Source organism: Oncorhynchus keta, chromosome 8 (genome assembly GCF_023373465.1).
Source record: "Oncorhynchus keta strain PuntledgeMale-10-30-2019 chromosome 8, Oket_V2, whole genome shotgun sequence".
Classification (NCBI taxonomy): domain Eukaryota; kingdom Metazoa; phylum Chordata; class Actinopteri; order Salmoniformes; family Salmonidae; genus Oncorhynchus; species Oncorhynchus keta.
This window is the reverse complement of record NC_068428.1, coordinates 23,562,045-23,581,089: the sequence shown is the minus strand read 5'-3', so window position 1 is coordinate 23,581,089 and position 19,045 is coordinate 23,562,045. Positions and strand designations below refer to the sequence as shown.

Sequence of the window (19,045 nt, the reverse complement as noted above, 5' to 3'; positions counted from 1 at the left end):
CTTCTAACACAAGAAAGTGAAAGAAAGCGATTTCTAGTATTTGACCAAGGTACCAATTCTAGACATATTATTAAGGTTATTATGTTCAACTAGCATGATGAAAAGGTTCATAGAAAATAGTACACTATTTTCATTTTTTTATTTCCAGAATTCCTTTGTCAGCGTATCAAACAATCTTCTCATGGTGGCTTTTTAAAAACATCAATGGGCACTACTTTTATCAGGGGGGACTTTCCGGCTGACCAGATGAAACAGCTTTTGTTCGAGGTACGAGTAACCTGGGGTCGTTTTATATCAAAGCAGGAATGCCGTGGTTGACCCCTAGTTTGTAGGCCGCGGTCTATAAAGAGAAGCGGTGTGTGAGGGGCAGATGAACTTGTGCTGACAGACTGATTATGATTCCTCCCTCATCCTCCTCCTTTTCTCCCTTCATCCCAGATTCAATATGGAGTCAAGCAAGCATATCAGAATAACCTACATGTTTTTAAGATTCAGATCACTTTATTTGTCAATTCTACACAAGGTCCACCTGAAATTTGACTTGATTAAAGGGCGCGGCCTGTTATATGTTTAATAAGCAATAACGCAGCACTGCAGCAAAAAGAGGAGTCAGTGAATTACAACGGGCTGAAAGCAGCATTGGCACAGCAGTCCCACTAAGCATGCTGAGTCATAAAAACAAAACCAAGAGAAATGGATGGCAGAGCAGACAGAGAAGAGGGGAGGGAGGAAGAGAGGGGAAAGTGGAGCAGAGAAAGAAAGAGAGGTATACATGAGAGTGGGACATATAGGGGGTTCTGAGTCAGCAGTACTGCAGTCTACAACATCCCAAAAAGCATTTTCCACTCAGGCGTATGAGGCACTAAGTTCTCCTGTTTCAAACTACTCTCAGATGCAAGTATCTTATTAGAACAATCCATTAGAAGAAAAAATCCACTGAATGAAGTTTTCTAAATAAATCAAGTAATTTCCTAATTGTTATCCACAGATTGGAGACCAGTTTTTGATATGTGTTTCCAAGGATAATGGTACCCATTTACTAATAACATGTATTTATTTATACCCTAGCTGTAGATGCAAGATGGTTGCCTGGGAGACGGACTGTCCTGACCAGGAAGTGAGTGATAGTGAGAAAGTTAGCAAGAGAGAGAGAGTGAGAGGATACACTGTGGAGACACACTGAGACTGAGTTCCACCCCACCCTGCCCAGAGCGACTGAGTGACTGAGCTCCACCCCACCCTGAGCGACTGAGCTCCATCCCACCCTGCCCAGAGTGACTTCGCTCCACCCCACCCCTCTCCTTCCTCCATGCCCCTGTCCTGCAGCCCCAGCCTGTCACACAGAGGTGGCATCCCCACCCCACTGTCCCTCCATAGGTGAAGCATCGATCTCCCTACACACATACCAAGCCAGAGTCCTGCACCTTTGAAGCTTCCCATCTGGCTCGTAATCAATGTGATTTACTTTTTCTGTTTTGATGACCTTGCTGTGGCTCGGGAGTCTGCTGTCCGTTTTGTGTGTGTGTGTGTGTGTGTGTGTGTGTGTGTGTGTGTGTGTGTGTGTGTGGTCTCAGAGTTGGAGGATTATTATCTTGTATATTGTATTTATATCTTATGCGTATTCTCTCATTCCCCCATCCTTTATTTTTTTTGTATGGAATATGTGACCCATTTTCTCAAACATATGTAAGACTTAGATTCAAAGATGTCTGGATTTTGCAGAAATTCTAACTAAACCATGGTACATATGTGATTTCAATGGCGGTGTCCGATATCATTGATTGCAGACGATGACTTAATGTGAAGACATGGAGTGAGGTGAAAGTCAATAGGTGTGCAACAATCTTACAAACTTTAATCTTTGACATGTTCTGTCACACTGTACTTCCCTTCACCTTTCAGCCTGACAATATATTTTCAGCTCCTACTGTAGATAAAACATACTTCACTGCCTGAATGACTGTGAAAAAAAGTATTGTTACTTTCTGAAATAAGTATGTCTTTGATTATCATGTAAAAATACAATAAAACACTATTATCTCAGCCTGGTTTGATATTGTGAGAGAGGTATTTGGTGACACTGATTTATTAATATGCCGTGTACTATGATGGACATACACTTGCATGGGGAGAGTAACATATATCTCACGTTAGATTGTCTTGTATTTTCAAGTGTATGACTTCTGTTAACGTTGTGGATAGCATTTCAAAATATGTGTAATTGCTTGATCTCTTGAAATGGTGATCTATCCGTCCATCTCTGGTGTACAGTGTACGCTCGTAGGGAGGATTGTATGCTAGTTTGGAGTGCAGTTATTTGCCGCCCTCTGCTGCCGATGCAAACTATCACATCTCTCAGTCGATATATTTGACCATTCCCACTGGTGAGTGCTGTTATGTATGTTTATGTTTGAATGTTGGAAATGTTTACATTTCATTGCATTTTCAAATGAACATTGTTTGCTGAAAATACATTCCACACATGCATTTCATGTTGTAACTTGTGTGACAGTACAGTAAGTCATAACCTCACTGATTTGGCAACAGTGAGATTTTTAGATGGTACAAACTACTCAATCACAAATCACATGGTACCAGACAAAGAGAACATCTTATATTGACATTTCTATGTAGCCAAGCCAAATTGACTTAGGGTAGGTTATCCATGGTTGCTAAAATGATAGAACATCAGCAGGACGAAATGTGTCCAATTTGTCTCAAATGCCTCATTCTGGGTCAGCCTGATTTACTTATCTTCAAGTCAACTTTTATTTACCAATGAAATTCAAATGCTGATTTTGAGATTAGTTAGGGTGGCTAGATGAGCCAATTCTACTGTGGGCACATACTGTGAGAATGGAGTGCTTCCTATTTATCCCTCGGATGTCAAAATGATGATTGACAATATAGCTCTAGACTTTACACCTCACAAAGCTGACTGACCAATGAGACAGGAGAGAAATCCTCGAAGCCTCGACCACTATATCTGGTCACTGTTTCACTTTACTTTGACTGTGGATTTGTCACACACATCCATAATGTTTGTTTTATGTAAAATAGTACAAATAAATAATAAACAGTCTGTGTTCACTGCTTATTCTATTGCATTTGGTTTGGAAACACCTCCACCTTAGATCCGCCCGAGCTTTTTGTAACACAATCTAACTGTGAACCTGGTAACATCTGTACAAATTGTATACCTATGCACTTCAAAAAATAATATTGTAATAACCTATAAGCATATAATGTATCTGTAGCATGGACTTAATTCTGTCTTTTACATTTTCCAAGCTGTTAATAGTAGATACAGAAACCTGTCTATATTTCATTCAAAAATAAAGCTAGCAATATAAAAATGTGTACCTGAGTTTCTGTTTCTATCTGGTTCTGAACTACATTTAGTGTATTAATTATCACACATGAAATTGATACCATCATACTGTAAAAAGATTTGGAGAATGATGTCCAAGGTGAGGATGTCACGAAATCTTGCAGAAGTAATATTGGCAAGACACCATTGCATATGATCCTCAAGATGTTTAAATGTTTGAAAGATCACAAAATAAGCTGGCCTACTTATGGCTTACTTTTGCCTCTGTAGTACGGATTAGTAATTTGTTACAGCTTTTTCAAAACATGGGCAAATATACGTTAACGGGATCGGTGTCCAGTCCACGGGACGGTTGAGCTAACATAGGCTAATGCGATTAGCATGAGGTTGTAAGTAACAAGAAAATTTCCCAGGACATAGACATATCTGATATTGGTAGAAAGCTTAAATTCTTGTCAATCTAATTGCACTGTCCAAATTACAGTAGCTATTACAGTGAAAGAATACCATGCTATTGCTTGAGGAAAGTGCACAATTTTGAACATGAAAAGTTAATAAACAAAGTAGGCACATTTGGGCAGCCTTGATACAAATGTTTTAACATAAATGCAATGTTTCATTGGATCAGTCTAAAACGTTGCACATACACTGCTGCCATCTAGTGCCAAAATCTAAATTGCACCTGGGCTGGAATAATACATTATGGCCTTTCTCTTGCATTTCAAAGATGATGGTACAAAAATATATAAAAGAACGGTTGTTTTTTTTCCATTGTGTTATATTCTCCTACATGGCTTTTACATTTCCACAAACTTCAAAGTGTTTCCTTTGAAATGGTAAAAAAAAAAATATTCTGAAAAAAATAGCAATTTCTCAAGCAGAATCTATGTTGGACTGTCTGGGAGTGGTCTGAGTGGGGAGGGGAAATCTGAAAACTTGCTATTATTGGCAGAGAGGTTTGGAACTCTCTTTGTTATTGGTCTATTAACTAATTTACTGCCTGGTGACCAAAACTCCATCCCTCAAAAACTGGTTGTAATTTCAAGTGGTCTTTTCAAACACTAAACTGCATTGGGCCTTTACACTTCAGTCCCACTGCTCTATCTAGTATAACTTGCCTGGGCCTAGTTGTCATGGAACAAGCCAGTTAAAACGGTGAACAGCTCTGTAAATCATGAATGTTTTAGCTTTTAGCTCGGGTCTGTTGTGAGTTATTAACTAGAAAACTCTGAATTTGAATTGAATGCAGAAATGACATTACAGAACCAAGTTTTCCCCACCCTACAGAGTAATACAACAACGCCACTGTCCTTTAAGGAGGGAGAGGAGCCAAAACCCTTTTATGAAGTGGAGACATCTTGTAACATCTTCAGGATCAACTAATTCCAATACATTGACATTAGCCCAACACCAATCCATTTAATCAACAACCACGTGTTCATTTGGATGGGCTTGATGAAAGACTGGGAAACCCTCCGTAGCGATGTCTAGAGTTTATTTAACCAAAGCCAAAAGATGAGTAAAACATCTGAAATCAAACATGCATGTAATCTTGGGATGAACACAGCTGAATAAGAAATCATTAATCATGCCATAATTCTGCAAAACATCTCTTTAATTGTTCATTCTTCACTGTGAAAATGTAAAATAGTTTTCTTTATTATTTACACAGAAGACTAACTGACGTTCCTGAGAACACAGAGATATCACAGTACATGTTCAACTGAGCTTTGGGAGGGCAGCAGTGTGAACGCTCCAGGATCATAGGTCAGGGACTTTCCCTCGCCCAGCTTCCCCATTACCCCTGAAACTTGTTTCCAAAAATATCCCAACACAGAAAAGACAAACCGCTTGCATAAATACACATTTTATAATTGACACAGGGAAAAACGTTAAGCTGTTAGTTTACACCTACGACCAATGTGGTTGAACATTGTACAACTTGAGCTCAGCAGGGAGAATCCAGAGACTAACTGATGAGGAGAAGCGTGCTATATGTTGACCTCTGAGAAGTACACTTCAGTAGTATTCACTTCACAATGCCTGAATATACTATAACACAGAGTGAGTCACGAGATAAATAGGAGTCCTTCCCCCATGTAACACATTTAAGCTCACTTTTATATTGTGTCTTTAAGCCAATGGAAATGTGACTGAACTATGTCTAATTTGCTCAGCATGAAGACTCCATTTGTGCGAAAGTAGTATGGAACCCCAGTCCCAGTTGGCCCCACCCTGAATAGAGTCTAGATAGGATAGGCATAAACCATAAAGCCATATTTACTATATGGATGGCCATTTTTCTTTCAGCTAGTCTATGAGATCCAAAAGGATAGAACGAAGCTAGAGGAGACTGGGCTAGGGGTCAAAATGGAACTGAGCCTGACCCTCCCTGCCACCAAACTGTACTGTACAAACAGAGGGAAAGAGTAACTGCAAATGAAGCCACAGCAGATTAAGATAAATATCATACTAGAATTTTGTCAGTAACACCAAGGCCTTGAATGGAAAGAGATTGACAACAAATATACATACACCTTCACTATACTAAATCAATTGTTTTCTAGATTGGAAACCAATTAGTAATATACAAACTTTGCAATAAAAAATATGATTTGTAAATATAGCATTGTATATAAAATTAGAAAGGTATATCCAACACAAAATAAGGTCTTTAAGAACAAATTCAAGCAAATGATCATCAATTGGCAAGGTGTACAATATTGTACAGAATTGAAAACTCCCTTCAATACATGTAGGCATCAAAATATGATAACGTAAATGTGTTTAAAATGCACAGATTGTAGCTATTTAAAATAAACAAAGGTTTATAAAAATGGCACGACTGTAAACATCACCTATAAAGCTACAGTGCTTGCTTCTGCTTTGAGGCCTCTGTTGGAGTAACCAACACAATATATTTAATTTGGGCCTAGATTTCCCTGTTTCGTCTATGGCAATTGTGCTTCTTTTTATACCCACAGTTGGCACACGTTGCACAAAAAGTAACAAAATGGCTGCTCAAAACGATGTACAGAAGGGAATTTATACCATGGAATTATGAAATGTCATGGTACGTGTTCTGCTTACAAGGTTACTGAAAACTGCCAAAGGAAGACACAGCCTACTGGACCTAATAGGCCATGGAATGAGGTTGATTCTGGACTGGGCATATACTTATTTCATCAGTATACTGCACGAGATAACACTGGAAAAGGAGAGACTTTTTATTTTACAGCAGATGTGTTGAGACCACCATTCGGTCTGCACCTGCCTGCCTGTTGCTTCCCCTGGTATCTCCTGCACCATTTGATTGTAGAGAAACATCACTTCCTCCGGAACTCTCTCTCAACTTCCTGTTCCTGTCTGGAGCTAAAAGCTGAGTGAGAGGCTCGACCACAGCCAACGGCCACTTTAAATTAAGTAACAGAAACCAATGTGACAGACCTATGTAAATGAAGCACCAGAAAGAGACTGAGAATACGACAAAGCCCTAGTCATAATTACACCACGAATTCAACTGCAGCACATATTGAGAAACATATAGCGACATACTACTTTGCCAATTGGTCAGTGACATATGCATAGGAGAACAGATGGGCGAGCAAATGCAACGTCATGTTGGAAAGAAGACTTAGTACAGTGTGTGGTTTTCACATGGACACTTAATAGACAGTTCCTACTGAAACAAGTCCAAGTCTCTGGCTTTTCTGTTAAATAAACCTGAGGAAGCATTTTCAGTAGATATAAAACCCCTCCTATATACCTCTAACTAAATCTTTAGCTTAACTACTGACCATCATTTACCAAAGGAAATAATAAACATACTGTATATAAGAGAATAAAAATATAAGACTGGTTCTGGTGCTGTGGACCTACTCCACCAAGATCTGCTCAGTTTTTATGGCCGTGATGAGGGTGGCGGCGCCGGACGAATCAGAGCCCTCGTCTTTGGGAAACTCCTCCCCCTGCAGCAGCCGCACCCCTGACTGCCCCTGCAGGCCAGCTAGAGCCCCTTGGCTGAAGCACAGGTGTTTGATGACCTCGTTGGGGCTGGAGAAGGTGGTCTCACAGACATTACACTTGTAGGGCCTGGCCGAGCCTAGGAACAGCGCCTCCATCTGGCTGGTGTCGTCCCCTGCAGCACACAGCTCCATGCTCTGCCGGTCCACCATGGTGTAGGCGTCGGCACCCTGGGTCAGGCACACGTGGCGAGCCGCCTGGTTGGCACGACAGAAGCTCTTGCCGCAGGCGCTGCACTTGTAGGGCTTTCCCGTGTGGATGTACATGTGCTCTCGCCAGTGGCTCTTCTGGATGAACTTGCGTCCGCAGGTGGCGCACTCGTACTTCCTGCGCTTCACCTCGCGGTCCAGGTCAGCACTCTCCAGGTTGTCGATATCCGCAATGTCCGATGGAGGTGGGGTGTCGGCCTGGGACTGACACCCGGTCGCCCACCCCGACAACTCTGCTCTGGGAGAGTCCATGCTGAAACCAGAGGGCGGTGCTTGCTCGCTGTCACTAAGCATCTCAACTGTCATGGCAGCGGACCGTTCTCCACCTCCCCTTAGCAGTACCTCCTCTACCTCTGGTGTGGTGGCTGCTCCTCCTCCTGGGAGGACAGGTGAGTGTGCACCGCTGGGCTTGGCCACCAGAGGGAGCCGGGCCAGGCTGTGCTGCAGGAGGTGCTCCCTCAACAGGCTCCTCTGGTTGAAGCGGCTGCCACACAGGTGGCAGGAGTAGTGCTTCCTGAAGGAGGCATTCCTCTTCATGATGCTCGGCTTCACATGGAGAATGGTGTTGGAGCTACCCGAGGAGGGCGCCTCTCCTGTCGGGGTGTTCCCTCCATGCTCCTCATACGAGGCCCGTTGGCCGCTGGTCGAAGCCTCCACCATTTCCTGAAACGAAGAGTCCAGCTTGGACGCATGGTTGGTGAATGCCGCTGTTACAGCAGACGTGGACGGATACTTCCTGTCAGGGAGGCTGTCCAGGTCAAAAGGCGAGGAGAGCTGGCGCCGGACGGGCAGCCTGCCGGACAGTGCAACCTGCTTGTCGGAGATCTGGATGCCAAAGAGGGAAGTAGAGAGGGGCAGGCTGGGCTCTGGGTGGGAGAAGGATGTCTGGCTGGCCAGGCTGGCCTCCTGGAGGAGGGGGTAGGCGTGGAGGAACTTGACCCCCTGCTCCAACCTGGCTGGGTCGATGAGCTGAGGGGCCAGCTTCCCTGTGTACATCAGGTTGAGGAGGTAGCTGAAGATGTCTGGCTGGATGTCGGCTGCCTTCAGGCGGACACAGTCACTGAAAAGAGAATTCATGGTATACATTATACTTTATTTATCAGCCACATCAAAACATCTTGGCAATTGAAAACACTGATGACGCAAACAAAAGCTTTTATTGATCACCATACATAAACATGGTCCTTTCCTTATTGAGTTGCACATATTCTACTACAACCTTTAGGTGAACTTGTTTGAACAGTCCAAGCAGGGCTGTATTAAGCTTTCAGTTGTAAATCATTAGTAAACGTAATGTTAGCCTAGCTTAATGTAGCCTACAGATAGAGCCGATGCCATGCCATGTCGTTTACCATACCTGTCCTGGTGTATGAAGAGCATTCTGAAGTAGTTTGAGAAGGCGGCCAGCACGGCCTTGTGGGCTTTGAAGAAGACGTCTCCGATGGCGATGGTACAGTCACACAGGAAGCCAAACTCCCTCTGAGCGTTGAGCTGCTGCAGGAGGATAAGACCATGGTTGGCCAACTCCATTCTTCAACCTGCACATAGAAAGACACAAAGACGAAGGCAAGTCAGTTAGTTGGTTAGTTTCCTGTCTGGAAGAGGACTACAATGCCACCAAAGAGAGAAGTCTGAGAGGGCCACTGACAGCTGTAACACCACAACAAACTCCAATGTAGGCTAACAAAACAAACGCTGTTGTTGAATAGAGGCAATTTAATGGCTTATTTTCTGATACATAATGTATGAGCTTACTATTTTAATGTAACATGGATCATCTTTAAATACCAAATCTAACATATTTTCATCAAATGTATTTCAAAGCAGGGAAGGGCTCTTGTCCTAAACATAGCCTAACAGCTCAATGTCCAATAAGTACAAGGAGCTGTTTAACATCAGATGACCTGATCTCAGAGATTCTGAGGTTCGCAGAGCTATTGACTGGATAGTTTTTCCACAAGGCTGGCTTATAACCACGTTAGCAAAAGCGTTCGATGGGAAAGGAGACAGAATGGGTGGTTTCCTTATTGACCTCTAGGCTGCAGCTTCCGGAGGACTACTCACACAACCCTACAAGCTGCCTCAGGGGACAGGATGCAGAGGAGGGGTTAACCTACCGTATATTTAGGCTAGAAGAATATCCATTTGGAAGAAAGAGCACACCACATTGAATGTATTTTTCCTTGCAGTTATGTCAGTTGAACAAAAACTACTGTATAAAACAAACTGGATGATGTGGAATAAGACACCTAAAAGTTACTCCGATATAGACCTCTGAACCCTCAGCATCTCCAGAGGGAGTGCAAATACCACCTTGGAATTCCAGCCAATCAGAAGTGTCAGATAGAAACCGACAGATCCATGGAATAAAGGTGTATGGTTAGGTAAGTAGCCAAATCTCTTCAGGCACAATCTGCTCTCAGTCCTTTGACGGGATTCCAACCCCCTCGCATGCCTACGCCCTTTGAACCCTTACTCATAGGGAGTGTGCTCTCTGCTCTGGCCACCAAGACAGCTGCAGTTGACCCCTAAAGGTCACCACAGGATTGGAGGCTTTTGGGCGTCACATGATCAGGTTTATGTATATCTACACATTCCTGAGGCAAGACCGACTGGTTCCACCCCTCCACCAATGGGAATGGAACCTGCAGGGTATAACACCCATTCTCTCACTATACCACACAGGAACACCACAACACTCAAGTCAAAACTCTGGGCAGTAAGCACTAGGCTGACTCAGGAGCCTTCTCTTTGCATATACATAAGAAGAAGTGGCGATTCGTCATTCAGGGCAGGTGGGGCAGAGCCCCATCTGTTTTGAGCCACACAATTTTTGGCATTAACACATCAGTTTACAAACAATGTAAAATAATAATATATATCATTGAGTTAATAAAGCCGCATACAAACATGGTCTCTTTTTGTTTTCTTGGGTGTGCAGGTGTTTCAGCCTAGCTCAGTGCTTTCTGTGGTGGTGGGGAAAGCCAGCAGAAAATATGGAGTGTTGCACAGTGATTGGCTCAGTGTTCTGTCACTCATGGGAACTTTACATCACTGCCAAGTGTAAGAGCAGACCTTAAATTCTAGCCCTTTGACTGTCGCCATAGAAGTGCCCATCCAAGAAGGCTCAAGGTCATTGGCCACAGATAAAAGGATGTCAAATCACGTTATATGTACAGTAGCTTTGATTGGACTGATCATGTCAACATCATACTTTCACCATCTTAGCTAGCAGTCATCATGAATCAAGTCGACAATCTACTGGCAAATCCTTTTAAATTCCATAGGGCGGCGCACAATTGGCCCAGCGTTGTCCGGGTTAGGGTTTGGCCGGGGTAGGCCGTCATTGTAAATAAGAATTTGTTTATAACTGACTCGCCTAGTTAAATAAAGCTTAAAAAGATGTTAGTAGCCCATGTACCTCAACCTAAAATTGTGGTCTATTTACCCCTCTTAATTTCACCTACTGTTCTACTGTAGCCTATAACCTGCTTTGGAGAAATGTAATCATTGAATATTGTAATAGCTTTCATTGTCTGCTTAGATGCCCCTTTTATTTATCCTACGGTTCTAACTTGGTGTACAGGGACAACACTGTAAGATTGGCCAGTGTTCTGAATTATGTCCCTGTACATTTCAAAAGTGCTAAACAAATGGTTATATTGACTAACGATACATCTATCCTAGCTCGCTCTTTGTCTCAATCGAAATTACGGATTGCCTCTTATCTGCATGTCATCCCCTTATGCCATAGTTTGTACATCTCAATTGTCATTAGAAACATCATTTGTTTAAGCAAGTCAGCCATATCAGCTATGTTTTTAAGGCAGTAAATGAGGCTGAATGAACTGTTTCACTGCCAGACAAGGCTCCGCTGATAGCCAGGTGTAGCAGTGGTAAGACGTTGGCACTGCTGTTGGGACAGCTTTATGTAGGCCCTAACAGTTTGCGGGCACCGTTATAGTGCAATTAATGTATTGTTTAGTGTTGTGGCTTTGCTGGCATGCATCCCACTTTTTTTTATTTTGCCCCACCAAGGTTTACATGCTAAAATCGCCACCTAATCTGGAGTTGTCTAAAGAGATGAAGAGAGCAACTCTCAATCTGGTCCAGACACAATAGTCTACTACTACTGCTGGAAAACACTGCAGGCTAATGTTGCAGCATTGGTGGTGATTAAACAACATTGACAAATATGTTTATTAAATCCATTCTGGCAAATAAAGTAGCCTGCCTTACATTATCAGAAAATACCATCATGATATCTTGTGTAGAGGCAGACATCCATCAGTCAATTGTTGAGACCTTGTGACACTCAATAATTATGAATGAGTCATTTAGTAATTGTAAACCTTTGAGCAGTCACTCAAGAATTAGGAATCTAGCAGTAAAGTACCATGTGTTCATAGTAGTCCTATGTGTTTGTAAGAAAGCGCCGCCCCTATTGTAGACACGTGGAACGGCCCGATATCCCGCAGAGAAACCACTTCCGCAGTACGTTTTCGTCCTAAACAAAAAAATAGCCCTTACAAAACCTATAGGTGAACGCCTATGCTGCTGCCATGTCTGGTTTAACTATAGACCCACGCATCGGCAAGTAACAAAATAATTGTAATCGGTTTCATTTAGGAGCTGAAACGGTGTGTTCGAGCGCGCCACGAAGGCTCAGGCGCCAGCCTCTGCTTTGCCCCCCCGACTAGAGGAGCGGTGTAGCGAAAATAAACGGAGCCTCATGAAATGGACAAGGGGTGGTCGCCGAATACATTTCTTAAACTTCAAAGTGACCGATTTATTGAACCCGTATATAAATTACATCAGTCGGTATACAAAATGTAATGAAGTGTGGGTAGACTTACCTTTCTACTCTGCTTGCCTTGAATCCGTGGAGTTAGTCGTGTTGTTGTTTGTTACCGGAGGACTTGTCCGTTGGGCTTGCAGCTGCTCTGTTCCTCTCAAGAAGCATTGGTAGCGATGGTCGTCGGTGTTTTCCGGTCGGGTTACGTTACAATCACATGACTATGTAGGGCACTTAAAAACAGCAGTTCGCTTAACGGACGGGGCGCCTGACGAATTCTCTTTGGGAAGGGAACCGTAACCGCCGTGTGTCACTGTGAATAGAGAATTGTATCCACCTCGTTACAGCTAAACGAAAAGGACTATAGAGGGCGAGCACTGTATGATAATTTATTCAATCTCCGGTTGGGGCACGTTAAACAAACCGATGTAGGGGAAAATAGCCGTAGGTCGCCCACCCCACCCCCACACAAACAGATAACGTTTAACGTAGTCTACAATCGTGACTGCATTTGCATTTTCGGTTGGTCGCAAACAAGAGCTTCCTGTAAACAAACGAATTTACCGCCGCGGTGAGTCTCTGGCAACTGTCGCGAGGCAGACGTTGGTACCCAGATTGTTGGCTGCTTTTGGTTCAATTTGTAAATTAGAATTCTGGGGTTCTCAAAGTTCGGGAGGGCAATGAACTAGTTAACTTTTTAATTTAATTTCAGTATATTTTCTAAGGCCTAATCTAGTCCCCCATGAATTCGTTTAATTCGGCTATGTCGGTTACAAATGTCAAAGTGTGTTTCAGATTATAGGATAAATTGCATTCCACGTTTCATGGTGCAGAACATGTATGATTTGCAAGAAATTACTTTGGGGCATTTATGTATGATTGTGTGTGTGTTTTTCTCTATTTGTCAGTGGTAAATACTTCAGAAAATCCTCCTGGCTATTTCAAGCCTAAAAGGACCACTACAGTTGTCATCTGAGGTGTTTGCTGTGCTACAGTTGATTAACAGGGTAATTTTATATTTTCAAAAGGAGGAGTCAAATACAATTCAAGAGGATCTTGATCCAGGACATGAACCACCAGCAGCCACTTGGAACCTGATAAAACATTAAAGAAACACCACTGTACAACACTCCTTATGGCTGCTTATTACATGGTTATATGCTGCTTATGACTGTGTAGGAGGCTTTGTTACAGGGTTCATTATAAGTGTTACTGCTACCCATATTCCTCATGGTCAGAATTCTGGCCATATCCACAGACTTCTGTGGCATTTTCAACAGGATGTGAGCTAGCATGACAAGGGAGAGAGAAAACACACACACATCGCCTGCCAGGAAACTCAGGAAGTGTGGGGGGGAACTACACACACACAAATACACACACACACACAGATGAACTAGTAGGCATACAGACACACAAATACACACAGATGTACACACCCATAGTCATAGAGGGCACACACTTAGACACCCACACACCAACTTTGTCATTGGATACACAGTAGTCTCTGGGGCACAGTGACCTGTGAAACTCATTGGAATGGATAGATGTTGCCTAATGCAAACACAGAAGCAGAGCTATCCTCAGGGCTGAGTTTCAGGTTTTAAAGCAGACATATGAAACACTGTAGAACTCCGATCTTATTAATAGACCGGACAGAGAGTTTAAGAGCAAATTGGTTGAAGGAGAATCTCCTTTAGACACAGAGAGATGGAGTAAAATAAGAAAAGGGATAAAAAGGGAGAGGATATAAAAGAAGGAAACAAAAACAATAATATGAGCATTTAGAACTGGTGCTGCCTGGCCCTGCTAGATGCTACTACTGTGGGAGATGTTAATATGACTGTCCCTCTCATTGCCATTCATATATAGGGGCTCTATAGCGAGATAAAAGAGGTTGAACCATAAGCAAAACTCAAACTGATGCTAGAAAAAGGGTGACGGAAACTAAAGCATGTTTAAAGTGTTTGGGGGTTGATTGAAAGAGGCAGACTAGATAAATGCTATGTTCAGAGCTCCACTCTGATTCACACTTGAAATCAATCATTTTTTATCAATATAATTTCCCCACAGACCATAGGAGAGCTGCCATCTGGGCAAAGTGCATGCACAGTGAACACATGTCCAGTGAACAGGCTATTCAAATGAGACGCTGGAATTTCACATAAATGCCCACAACACTGATTTGCACTAAATAGATTTTTTATTTTATTTTAAATAACACACTATCAATATTGAATCTTCATTAAACATATGACTTCAATTTCTATTTTAAAGCATATGAGAGAATACATCAATAGGCTACAAAATGTGATTACAATAATCAGTCACTCGGACAAGCAAATCTGCAGAGCTCCAAGCTTACCAAACGTACACAACCTACTCATGTTACCATGATCACTACAACATCCACATGAGAGAAAACTATGCGTTAGTGGAATCTATTCTTTATTAGAAATGCAATTTAGTGGAGGTATGGTATGGGTAAGCAGAACCACCTTTTCAAACACAGCATTGATGTTAACCCCTCTGGCCGTGGTCTATTTTGAATCCAGAGTGTTTCTGAGTCACTCCACGTGTCCCCCTCACTCTCCGGTTTAGGAAAACAGATCTGGAAGTGGGGAGCGCTGCAACACCGGAGATTGACAGCTTGATACACCCACTCCATGGAACTACATGTGGGACTCCACATCCTGCCAATGGGATGCCTGCTCCCATGTTCCCATGGTGATTGGTGACCTATTATACTGCCACTACCGAGTGGCGCAGCGGTCTAAGGCACTGCATCTCAGTGCTAGAGGCATCACCACAGGCTGGTTTGATTCCAGGCTGTATCACAACCAGACGGGATTGGGAATCCCATAGGGCGGCGCACAATTGACTGTCTGTTTTGTATCTGACCCATACTTTATGTTTTCTATCTGATTTGGATCAATACTTCTCTGCAGGGAGATAAGTGGATGTGCAGGAGTAGATTCAATGAAACACTATGGTCTAGCTCTAGCCTTTTGGGGACCCTAAGCTAGATTTGGTATTGCAGTTTTACAGATAATTTCCTGCAATTCTACACATTTTGCCATGTTAATTATATCTGAGAAAGATTGGCTAACAAAATCAATGGCGGCCCCCTGGAATTCAGGGCCCCTGGACACATGCCCTGCGTGACAAGTTGGTATTCTGCCATGATTGTTACAAGTTTATTTGCTAAAATTGTCAGCTGACATGGCTAATTGAGTGGCTATTAGTGACTGACATAACAAGAGAATAACTTCTGATGCACAACCACATTTCGAACTTGCACCTTGTGCATTCTACTATTCTAACTCTTAACATAAGTTAAGACCTCAACTGAGTTCCAAAAAAATAACAAAACGTTGGGCCCTTATGCTTGGAGTCAGCCCTGACTATGGTCACTGCATTGCATTGCATTCTCTACCAATGCAAAGTTAGCCTATGTGCTCTGTGAGGTGCAGTCTCTTGACTCTATTGGGTGCAGAACATATAACAACGTCATAGCCTATTCTTTTGCATAGATTCTGAGATGTTAGGTAGAGATCAGTGTGGATTGAAGGAGTAAGGTTGCTGATTCACACACAATTTTGCGGGTAAAATAAGTTTAGCACCAGCAGTCTTTGTAAAGGCCTACAGCTACATTCTAGAATGACAATTTCAAGATAGGATAAACTGTCCTACACATATTCATGCTAAAACCAAAAGGCAGCCCCTATCCTATTTGCTCAGACACCTTAAAAGCAGGCTTCAGAGGGCGGTCCCTAGTCACAGGACTCTTATCCAAATTCCTCCCCCTTCCCCCTCACTCACTCACGCACACATTCTGTCTCTCCCCTCCCAAACCCTCTGAGGGCCTTTGGGGATCTGCGGTTTCGCGATAGAGTGGCTTAATGTCTCCATGGCAACCATTGCCCTGAACTACAGAAGATGCCCCAAAGGATGCCGTCACAATTGAGTACCCCCCGGGGCGAAACGAAGTTCCGCACACAGCAGTGAGATAAGATGTCTCTATTGCAGAAAGCCCCCAGGTGGGCGCCGAACTCACTCACTGCTCTCTGATCTTAAAAACCGCACAGCACAGTGAGAACACCAAAGCAGTCCTGACCAGATCAAGGCAAGCAGTAACAAATTCTACTGCAACTGAGACCAGCCTCAACTTGACACTATAGCTCTACATTCATTATGTAGAAATAGTCACAATGTTTTGGCCTACAAGTGCATCCAGTAGACTACTGAAGTGGTTTAAAGGGGACCAGCTTGGGAGGAGTCTGAACCAGCAGCACTGTGGATATAGGGCAAGCACACTAGAAGCACCAGTGCCATAAAAGGTCAAGACCTCTACGCAGAGACACAGCATGCTTACATTACATTCTGTAGTACACTACAGTTTTAGAATGGCAGCATAGCCAACAAAATGAAACCGATTAATTTTGCCAATACATTTTCTATATACTTTCACAGGTAATGTTTTTTGATATTGTCTAAAGAATCGGTTCAGATGAGTAACATTCTGTCACCACTGGATGGTGGCATTGTGTAGTTTAATATAAACTACAATAGGAGATGTGGAGGGGTAGAATAGGCCTGCTTTAAAAATGCATAAAACCTTCACAATGTCCTAAAAGCAGTGGCATCAATTGATTGTATTGCATGCAGAGGAGAGGGCATTTAATCTGTTATTGTTGATATTCACCATGTTTTCTTTACACATGTTAATTGCCTGCATATTAGCAGGATAACCCATGGGGTAAATGGGGAAAAGCACTGAAATATATTTGAAGTTATATTCTACTGATCGTGGACTTCAGGAAACAGCAGAGGGAGCACGCCCCTATCCACATCGATGGGGCCGCAGTGGAGAAGGTGAAAAGCTTCAAGTTCCTCGGCGTACACATCACGGACAATCTGAAATGGTTCACCCACACAGACAGTGTGGTGAAGAAGGCGCAACAGCGCCTCTTCAACTTTAGGAGGCTGAAGAAATTCTGCTAAAACCATATTCTTTCACCACAGGAATGGCCGAACAAACCAGAGGCAAATAATTTCCTGGTTTTAGAACTAAAAACTGGCGAGCTATATGAATAACCAACTCCCAAAACAAAACCCTTGTTTGGGGAGTTGCTATGAATAAAGTTTTTCAATTTGAATGTTGTCATAGAAAGAACCACAAGGGTTGAATGGATGTCGAGATGTAGAACTTGAGGCCTTGTTCAGGAAAGTGGATTGTGTGTGGAGTTTGTTGCCGACAAGAAAAGTTATTTTATGACATGGGCTTTTGTGTACTACTTGGTAAGGTGGTTATGGTTATGTCGAAGTCAAAGAGAGTTGGATAAATCACAACAAAACTGAATCTGAGTTAGGATGAATTACATGCGGAGGCAGGTGTGGTGAAGATGGCCAAGGTCGAGCCTCATCCCAATGATGAAAAGATGATTCTGGCTTGGTGGGAATTCGATTTTTGGGAGAATGTATCCTTGTCTTCTGGTGGATCCATACATGGTAAAAGTAACTTGAAGTGGAGTCGTGGGGATTTATTGCGTTTTTTTCCATCCAGAGCCTACAAAAACTATGACTTACATTGCTCACCGGAGAAAGGTGCCATTGAATGGAGTGATAACTGTGGTGTTAAGTGTTGAGGAGGATCATCTGAAATAGAAGATTCCCAGTGTATGTGATGCCCTCCGTTTGGTGCAATACAGACCCAGTGGAGAGCGTGGTGAAACAGAGAAGACAATGTCTGTTCTGCTGAGTTTTGTATTCAGTCTTCACCCGACAAATTCAAGTTAGGATGTGTCAGTTATCCTGTGAGAGTTTTTGTCCCAAACCCATTACAGTGTTTCAGGTGCCTAGGTTATAGTCAGGTAGCAGCAGTGTGTAGGAAAAAAAAGTTTTGTGTGTTAACTGTAGGGGTACCCATGGTTCTGGAGATCAGAAGTGTCCGGTTAGAGAAAGATAGGTTGCGGTTGCAAGGATCAGAGTAGTACAGAAGGTGTTGTATGCTGATGCAGTGAAGAAACTAGTAGAGGAAGATGGGTACAGGGCGAGGATCCCTGTGAGTAGGCTGAGGCCAATGGAAAATTGATTGGAATAATATGTGCTTCAGTAAGGTTGGTTTCTTAGCCATTGTTATCAACTGTACCTCAAAAGTGTAAATCACAGAAAATCTATTTTGTGAGTGCAGCTGCAGAGAAGTACTTCGGATTACGAGATGTTACTGCAGAAGAGTTACAGGGGGTGCTGAACGGTAGTGTTCTGTCCTCCCAGGCTGTTGACGGCAATATGTAACTTTTTGGGCAACTGACCAAATTAACATAGAAATGTGAGTTAAAGATTTGTCATCTGTTTTGAAAGCAAGCGGAAGATGCGGTAGATATGTTCTATGTGCGCTATTTCTATGCCTCCTGTTTTTAAGTTTAGTTTTAGCTTCTTTTACTTTCGGTTGTGTACACCAGCTTCAAACAGCTGAACATACAATATTTTTGGTTATGGAAAATATATTTTACAGTGGTTTAGATGGTACAATGATTCTCTACACAATTACTACTTGTTTTCTCATATAAACTGAAATTAGGCAAACTATTAGGAAATGGCGGAGCAAATTTTGCATATTGCTCCTTTAATAGATGGCAGGGTAATTTTTCTTTTACCAAGTATAATGTATTGTACAGAAGGTGG

General features: G+C 42.6%; 2 protein-coding genes and 1 long non-coding RNA gene across 4 annotated transcripts in view; 2 read left to right on the top strand and 1 right to left on the bottom strand.

Annotated features, from left to right (window-relative positions):
- Positions 1-2,043, top strand: part of akap12b (A kinase (PRKA) anchor protein 12b) — a 64,032-nt gene extending 61,989 nt beyond the window's left edge. For both annotated transcript variants that reach the window (XM_035760027.2, XM_035760026.2), the window contains one exon: positions 1,069-2,043. The gene's annotated coding sequence lies outside the window, so the exon portion shown is untranslated. The remainder of the gene's footprint in view (positions 1-1,068) is intronic.
- A 2,766-nt stretch (positions 2,044-4,809) lies between these two features.
- Positions 4,810-12,588, bottom strand: zbtb2b (zinc finger and BTB domain containing 2b). Its single transcript, XM_035760017.2, has 3 exons — positions 12,420-12,588; positions 8,921-9,101; positions 4,810-8,623 (listed from the first exon to the last, which is right to left on the bottom strand). Exons 2-3 carry the CDS (start codon positions 9,091-9,093, stop codon positions 7,207-7,209), a joined length of 1,590 nt encoding a protein of 529 aa, XP_035615910.1. The 5' UTR covers positions 9,094-9,101; positions 12,420-12,588; the 3' UTR covers positions 4,810-7,206.
- An 87-nt stretch (positions 12,589-12,675) lies between these two features.
- LOC118373784 (uncharacterized) lies at positions 12,676-13,487 on the top strand. Its single transcript, XR_004823483.2, has 2 exons — positions 12,676-12,929; positions 13,387-13,487. It is a non-coding gene; the product is annotated as an uncharacterized LOC118373784 (long non-coding RNA).
- The last annotated feature ends 5,558 nt before the right edge of the window (positions 13,488-19,045 follow it).